The sequence below is a fragment of the Gorilla gorilla genome, chromosome 11 (genome assembly GCF_029281585.2).
Source record: "Gorilla gorilla gorilla isolate KB3781 chromosome 11, NHGRI_mGorGor1-v2.1_pri, whole genome shotgun sequence".
NCBI classification, from domain to species: domain Eukaryota; kingdom Metazoa; phylum Chordata; class Mammalia; order Primates; family Hominidae; genus Gorilla; species Gorilla gorilla.
The window spans coordinates 69726372-69735292 of record NC_073235.2 but is presented as its reverse complement, the minus strand read 5'-3'; the positions used below and the strand labels follow the sequence as shown (position 1 = coordinate 69735292).

Below are 8921 nucleotides of genomic sequence, written 5' to 3'. Positions count from 1 at the left end.
TTGTGGGATCTAAAAATCAAACAATTGAACTCATTGACATAGAGAGTAGAAGATAGTTACCAGAGGCTGGGAAGGGTAGTAGCAGGAAGGGGGGATGGTTAATGGGTATGAAAAATTAGAAACAATGAATAAGACCTACTATTTGATAGTACAACAGGGTGACTATAGTCAATAATAACTTAACTGTACATTTTAAAATAATTTAAGGAGTATAATTGGATTATTTGAAACTCAATGGATAAATACTTGAGGGGATGGATACGCCATTTTTGTGATGTATTTATTTCGCATTGCATGCCTGTATCAAAACATTTCATGTACTGCATACATATATACATACCTACTATGTACCTACAAATGTTTTTAAAAAAAAGATGAGGACACAAAATTGCTTGTTGATTAAATGAAAAATCAGAACAATCATTATTTTCATTGTTTTCCCTGGTGTGCACAGCAGCTACTTTTAATCTTAAATTTTACCATAATTGAAGAGGGGACTAGGCTACCAAGATTAAGTAGGAAGAGTCCAACAAGAGGACCTTTGTAAAGCGAGAGTCACATTCTTTAAAAGGATCACTGAAACTATACAGTAATACTATGTCATGAGTTTTCACGAATTATTTCTTTCTCCATGAAAACTATTGTGTTATCTTAGTATAAATGATTATAGAAATAATGCTGTGTCATTCAGAATATTTGAAGGGTAAAGTACAGTAATTCAGTTTAAACAAAAAATTTGCTTCTGTAGCTCTGGCCATTTTCTTGCCAGACTTTCATAGTATTTCATTTAATTGGGTAAAAGTATGTGTTATGAACTGAACTGTGTTCCCACAAAGCTCATATGTTGAAGAGCTAAACCCCAATATGACTATATTTGGAAATACATCCATTAAAAAGGCAAGTAAGGTTAAATGAAGTCCAATGAGTGGTTCCTAGTCCAAAAGGACTGGTACTCTTATAAGAAGAGAAAGAGACACTAGGAGTGTGAGTGCACAGAGGGAAGACTATGTGTGAACCTCAACAAGGTGACTATTGGCAAGCCAAGGAGAGAGGCCTCAGGAGAAACCAACCATACCTTCAACTTGACCCTGTACTTCCAGCTTTCTGAACTGTGAGAAAATATATTTTTGTTGTTTAAGCTACCCAGTCTGTGATATTTAATTATGGAAGCCCTAGGGAACTAATGCAATGTAGGTCTTAGATATCTATTAAGAACATACCAGCAAGAGGGAATTTGTTAGTCTTTCTGAAAAGAAATAGTTTCCAAAACTGCATTTTGGTTTTATATTTATAGAATGTCAATAGTTTGTGTTTATGTAGGAGAATATGGGATAAGTCCTGTTTCATATATGTACACTACAAATTTATGCAAAGCCACTTATTTATGTTCATTTTTTTCAGAATCATAAAATTTATTTGAGGAAGAACAAAGGCAGTAGAAAATTTAGAAGCCAAATTTTAGAGGAATATGTTTTCATAACAGAAAAACTTAATATTCATCAAATATGATAAGAAGAAAACCTGACAAACTGTAGTGATATGATTGTTATACTTATCAATTACACAGAGCAAGCAATACAAATGCAATGTGAATAATTTATTTAAGTAATGTCTAAAACGTTTCTAGTTAATTTCTGAGTATGGACTTCACATTATTCTGGAGGAAAATCAACATTTTTCGTTAAATGTTTATAGACACATTCTATGATAATTTAATATAGGTAATTATTTCAAGAACAATAACCCTCATATCTTTAAAATGCAGAGTAAAAGAGAAAATGAAAATGTTACACTTTCTAATAATACTGTGCCTTCAGTTTAGTATTTTATTTTTTCCAGCATTATTTTAGTGTGGGTGGTAAATACTTGCCTCAAGACAAATACTTCCCAAGTCATAAGGAGTATACGTACTTAGAATGACAGTATATATCAAAAAAAGTTACAGAAGTATTTTGGTCTGCACCTCAAGTGATTCAATTTTATTTCAGAAGAAATTACAGAGAAGTTATAATAATTGTGACAAGCATCAGCAGTATAAAAATCACACCCATGATGTTTTACAGGAAAACAGAACAATATGCTGAAGTGCCATTTGAATGGAAAACATATCCATAGTGTTTCATCTCCTCATTCCAGTTAAAACAAAAGTAGATGTAAATAAATTGTGAAAAAAATGACAAGGTGTAATATAAGAAATATCCCATTGAGATAGACATGAGATTTCTGAACATTATGTTTACATCAAGTTCCTCAAAAGGGTATCCAAATTCATAAAATCTTATTTCAGAACATCAATATCTCTCAGTGCCTAACTGTGGACTGTCAGTGGCCAGAGATATTTTACTCAGTGTCACTGTAGCACCTGTTTCTTTTAATCTGCTCTTCCACCGTGAGTTGTTCTGACTGCACCTCCACTCTGGGAAACAAAGGCTTAGCTGTACATTCATGGCTCAGGGCATCAAAACCTGTGTTTCCATTATTGCAGGCAGCTTCTATTGTTTCACCATGCCAATGTTTAACATCCTTTCCAAATTCCCTTAAATCCAAGCATGGCATATTTTTAATTTGCTCCACAGAATCTATTAAACCACAATTGAAAATGTTCTCATTTTTCTTGGAAAATGCAGTGATTTTCACGGTGTTAGAAAAGAAAAACTGTAAATTTTTGCTCTTTGAATGGCTTCCTTTAATGTTTAAGAGATTTGTATCAGGAGAGATGATTGAACTTCCCCTCTTTACCATAAGGCCTCTGCTGAGGCTTGGTTTTGGAGCAGGCTGCACAGGACTGCCAGCAGCTGCTCTGTCAGTCTGTTTCTTCAGAGCCATTGCTAGTACATTCCTCGAATAAGTCTTTTCAGATTCAAATATACCAAGTAACTCTGAGATTCTAGATGTATTTTCTAACTTCTCAATTTCATATTCATTTGCAGTGTCATTTGCTTCACTCGACAAGGGTAATAGATCAGGAAATTCTAAAATAGATGTCTTCTGCCTGCAATTATTCAGATATGAGACTGCTACATAATTGTTATTATTATTCTTATTCAAATTTTCTTTATGATTTTCTGGCATCATCTCATCATCAGTGTTAGTAACCTGTAAAACTTCTGCACCATTAGTTTGGTTAGTTTTTTCATTTTTCTCCTTTTCAGCACTCTGCACAACCACATTAATGTCATTAAGATCCATAGCACTTTTCCTGTTACTCTTTGTATCTTCAGCTTCACTCAGCCTATCTTGCACATTCTTCCTTCCTTCCTTCTTTTCATCTTTTCTTCCTTCATGCATTTTCATTTCTTTGATTCCTATAACATCCTCTTTCTGACAAACATGGGTGGACTGTAGATAAGGCTGCAAAAAAGGAAGGTGATCTTGTCTTTGTCCTTTATTTTCTGGAGTTCTAACATCTTCTAGCACAGACTCACTTTTAAATTCAGGGGATAGCACGGTTGTCATTTCAGGTGGCCATTTAGGTTTGCTCATTTTAAGCTCTTCCTCAAAGGGTAAGGTTTTCTTAGGGATCTCCTTGGAAGGAGGCCAAATGACTTTTAATTTTCCCCTTTCCCCTAATTTTCTCAAATCATTCCTTTGCCCTTCACTGTTAGCAGCATCTAAATGTTCATTATGATCTCCAGGTACAAGGGTGTTTTCTGCAGTATTTTTACACATATTTGGTTCTTCATTAGGAATAAAGTCCACTGATCTGCTTTGGTTTTTGCAGTTCCATCTATCTTTATGCTGCTTATGTCCAAAACCTTCATCATAATTTCCTTTGGATTTGAAAAGTTGTTTAAAGTGAGGTTTACAGTATATTTGTCCATGAAGTGATGCATAATTTCCCAAACTGCCAAAAAGAAAAAGAATACTTAGCAGTTCGTATTTACTGTAGGTTCATAGGGAATTGGGGATTAATTATTTCAATGAGTTACAGACTAGTAAACTTAAGTTACTAGCAATGGGAATGGCCCTATTAGTTGAACATTTCTGTTAGATAATATTACCACCTATACTTTATATGATGTATGTCTTGCAGTGTTTAGAATTTTATGATGTGTGTCAGGTATTGGCATAATAGGTATTATAGGGTAATGCACATATGGTTATAGATGGTGCAGAGTGATAGGACTGAACTTGTGCTAACTCAATGATTTATGTGAGGCGTTGTAATTTCCAATAAATCCTGAGTAGCAAACACATACAAATAAATCAACAATATGAGCTTCTTTGTTCACTGGATTTTGAACGAGCTGGAAGGTGTGCCTAACAATTGCTTATGTGGCCTCTTTAAGGAGATTAACAAATTGAGTGATTTAAAATTAAAATGAACTCTAGTCAGAGGCAGGAGCATAGTTTTTGAATATCTATGAATCTACACATAAAAACAGATACGTCAACAAGATAGCAAAACTTAAAACCCATGGGGAACATTTACAACTAAATGAAGTGACAAGGTAGCCCCCTCAACATCAAAATACAAAGAACTAAGGAGAAACCACCAACAGTCACAAGGCCAGCATGATGGTCTCATCTGTATTGGTGATAGCAGAGGGAGCAAGGAAGATGTCTGATGGACCTGAAAATATGAGACCACAAAATAACCAACTAATATTTCCTGGAAAGTATCACATGCCAATCAGAGAACAGCAGCTGAAACTTCGAGGAGATTTGTGATCTCCAATAGACAATGAGTGCAAGGTCCCTGTGGTAAGGAAGACTTGAAGAGGCTAGTGAGGTTGAACTCCTAAAACTGGGCTCCCCTTTTAAACAGAATCCCAAAGTGAGAAAAAATAGGAGAGTAGAATCAAGATTGAGCAGGATAATGATTACAGAAATGCAAGAGAAGGTTCTGAAAAATATGGAGAAGAGGAGCCAAGCCAGGGAATTCTGGAAATCAAGCTGCCTTATTTTCTTGATCAGTATATGAAAACTAAAAGAGGTAGCTCTGTGAAGTTAGAAAAACCATCCTGATTTTTATCCTTCTAAGGTTTGGGAAAACTGATTTTATATAAAAATGAGCAACAGAAATGCACCAAGGTAAATAATATACGAAGTTATTAAAAGAAAATAAAAGTGCAAAGGGCATTATAATATCCTTGTAGATAATGAAAACATGCCAGAAAAACATGCTCTAAAAATACATAAAAAATTTAACCTATGACTTCAAAATGAGTTAAAAGACATTAAGAACATGATAAAAGACCCGAAAGAACATCATGAATCAGAATTTAAAATCTCATAAGTGAGGTGCCAGAAATCAGAAAAAATAGAAAAAAAAGATAAAAATATCAGCAACAAAACTAAACTAAAAGAAATATAAGAGCAAATAAACACAATAAAAAGTGGCTTAAGAGAAACAGAAGAATGAAAACATAACCTTTTCAATAATCAGAAAGAAATAAATATGAAAAGAATTTGAGAGAGACAGATAATAAAAATAAGCAAAAAACATTCAAGGTATAGATAATAGGAATTCTTGAAGAAAAAACTATATAATAAAACAGATTAAATATTAAATAGCTATAATTAAAACAAACTTTCTTGATACAAAAAAGTATGCAACAACATATAGAAAGAGCACACTGGGTAACTGACACTAGTGAAGAATGACCAATGCCAAGAACTAATCTAGTAAAATTGCTAGATTTTAAATAATAAAAAGAAAAAAATCTGTGGGTATATTTAAGAAAAAATATACTTCTTATAAGGAAAATAAAATTAGATCGTTATCAAGCTATTCCAACACTTTATGCCAGAAGAAAATAAAATAATGTATCAAAGAATACAATGAAAGTGTAAGCCAAAGATTTTAATTTCAGCAAAACTGACTTTTTGTTATAAAGGTCACAGACAAATTGTTATCAGCATGTAAGAATTCAGCAAATATTGTTTCCATGAAGAGTTTTGAAGAGTCTACTAGAAACCAAGCTTTAATATCAGAACAACTGCAGAAACATCAAGGTAAGCATTGGTGGTGGGCATTAATATCTTGCAACCTGAAAACTAAGATGAAATAAGGGCAAAGAGGGAGATAACATGGTATGTAGTGGCTATATGATCTGAAACTGAAGATGTGGTACAATAATTTATAAAATGGGGAGGGCAAATGTAATTTTTAAATGTTTTGATAATGAAATTAGTGGTGCTAATAGATGATACTTGCTATGGGAATGGAGAAAAGTATATAGCTTAAGAGGTATTTATGGGGCAGAAATTGCAGGACTTGGTGATGGCTTGAATATAGGGAATGAAGGAAAGGAAGGAGCCAAAGATAACTCCATGCTTTGGTCACTGAGTTAATGTTAATGTCATTTACTGATACAGTAGCATAAAGACTGTACAGTTAAAGAAGGAATTTAGATAGAAGAAAATGGGGCATATTGAGTTTGCTGTACTTATGAGAAATCTAATTGGAGAAGTATATCAGTCATTGAGATATAAGCATCTGATGCACAGAGAGATTTGGCCTAGCAGTACAGACTTCAGAGTCATTACCACATAGATTATTTAAATCATGGGAGTGGATGTGATTCACTAGAAAGAAGAGAAATGTTGAGAAGAATAAATTCCCATAACATAATTGTGAGGACCTCTTACATCTTGGTAATGGACAGAGAGTCCCCCACACAGGTGCCTGAGAAGGAGCACACAAAGAGTAGGGGAAAAGTCATTATACTCTGTTGTTATGGAAACCAAGGGAAAAAAATGTTGCCATGAGGGTGTTCGACATTGTCAATTAAAGTCAGAAAAAATATAGTGTGAAAGATGCACATTAGATTTAGCCAAAAAAAAAAAAATCAATTTTAGCATTTCAGACTACAGTCACACCAAATGTCACATTCAGTTAAATGCATTTACTTCAAGAGTTTTGGAAAATGAATGCATTTTAACTGTGTGGATAGGGTGTTTCTGTTTGCTCCAGAAAAAAAACAGAGTTTTTCTCTTACCTGTCACTGATATTTTTCTAAATTTCAATTTCATTTTTAAAAACTTAGTCTAGCTCAAAGACAGGTAAATTCTAACCTACCCACCACTTGTTTTGGTATATGAAGTTTTATTGGAACACAGCCAAGCCCATTTATTTACAACCACACCCATTTGTTTAGTTATCTGTGGCTGCTCTTGCTCTCTAATAGAAATTGAGTAGTGACAGAAGCAGTATGGCCTGCAAAACCAAAATTACTTATGATCTAGCCCTTAACAGAAAATGTGTGCTACCTCCTGATCTGGAGTCTAGACTTTAGACTAACACACTAACTCAAAAATCTTGATTTGCAGAGTAACTCTTAATTTTACTCATCTGTGTGATTTTTGTGTTCAGACAAAAGGGATGCTTTTGGATTTGATTAGAAAACTAAAATTCCTAAAGGAAAAAGGTTGCAGAAATACATCACAGAACATGAGCAAATCTCCCTGTGTGGTTGTGTTAACTGATGCAGCAACAAGATCTGGAAAAATGTGCATCTTCCTAGAGATATGAGGTTATACATAGAGTGCAGCTCCTGGAATATTTGTGGCAAAGATAATTAAACATTTTACCTTAGTTTACTGTTGCAATGGTGGCATCGGAAGCAGGACTTATGAAAATTCTGCTTGTCTGCCACTAGGCACTCCATTGGATAAACTGTCTTTTGACAAAGTATACATATTTCCTTGTCTTGGAGCAGCAGCTTCTAAAAATAAAAATTTACAAAGCCTTCTGTAGTGTTATCTTCAATCATATTGTAAAAACATAACAAAACAAAAACACATATTAACTGGCCATGCGGTTAAAGTAGAAAAGCTCTAAGACTACTGTCCTTATGATGTTTCTCTGGACAGAGACTAACCCATCATCAGGTTTAAGGGTCTGCCAGGATGGTCTACATTACTCTAGTGCTTCTACCATTTATAGATTGTACGAGTAGACATTTATGATTTAAAAAAACATACATGAGTAAAATATGTTCATTAGACATATAAGTACATTACAAACATATATGTGCATATATGTGAGTATATTTTTTTATATATATATACATATAAAATACTCAGCAATGGGGAGCTCTGAGATAACTTATCATTCTAGATAATTGAGTTTTCCCTATATATAAAGGCTTGTACCTAAGCTGGTCAAAAGTTTTTACTTCTTAAAGCATTTTAGATAGATCTTTCTAAAATACATATGTTTTTTAAGCCAAGGACACTGTATTTGCTTCAATATTTTCTTGATGACTTAGAGTTGACTGTAAGATACCAACTCTTAATTGTAATGCAATGAGACTCCTGAACACAGTAAAATGCTCAGGGTCATTTGTCCTCAATCTAACTGGCTTTAGATTGTGGAGCTTTTTGGATTCTCGCATCTGCTTATATAGTTTTCCTACATCTTTTCTTGCTCCTCTAAAGCACCTATGCTCACTTCCTGTGGCTTTCCTGTAAATATTAGCCTCGATGAATAATAGTGGTTCTATTACTAACCAGTGTTTGTATAGTGGTTTAAAACTAACACAGAACTTTCACTTCAGAATTGCTTTTTGTCCTCACAGCGATCCTGTGAGAATGACTAAGCTTTGGTATTACTTATTTATAAGAGAAAATATGCTCAGGGTCCATTATACAAATAATTATATCTACTTTAGTGCCTAGATGATCAATCTGGGCCACTGAGTGAACTCCTTTGCTTATTTGGTTCTAGTAGAGGACACATTTTTATGTTTATCACAAGTTTCTTTGTATGTTCTATGTGTTTTTGAGCTATCTTAACAGAAGCTGAGTATTTGAAATTAATTAGACAGCTTTGCTTAATTATGCCAGAAGCAAGCACATTAAGAACCATATTAACCTGATAAACTAGACACATATGTTGCAAATATGATGGAGGCATAATTATTAGTTTCAGCAGTTTTTATTTTTAAGCTTGCTATTTCTTTCAATCTGTCTAA

The 8921-nt window shown here is 33.8% G+C and overlaps 1 protein-coding gene across 2 annotated transcripts in view; it reads right to left on the bottom strand.

Annotated features, from left to right (window-relative positions):
• Window positions 1-1950: 1950 nt before the first annotated feature.
• Window positions 1951-8921, bottom strand: part of XIRP2 (xin actin binding repeat containing 2) — a 349635-nt gene continuing 342664 nt past the window's right edge. Inside the window, exons 8-9 of one of the 2 annotated variants that reach the window (XM_055380256.1) lie at window positions 7537-7670; window positions 1951-3844 (exon numbers count right to left, since the gene is read on the bottom strand). In XM_055380256.1, the coding sequence (XP_055236231.1) occupies window positions 2341-3844; window positions 7537-7670 (1638 nt within the window). In that variant the 3' untranslated portion in view covers window positions 1951-2340. Of the gene's footprint in view, window positions 3845-7536; window positions 7671-8921 lie in introns of those variants that run through there. The other variant, XM_055380257.2, reaches the window with a different exon arrangement.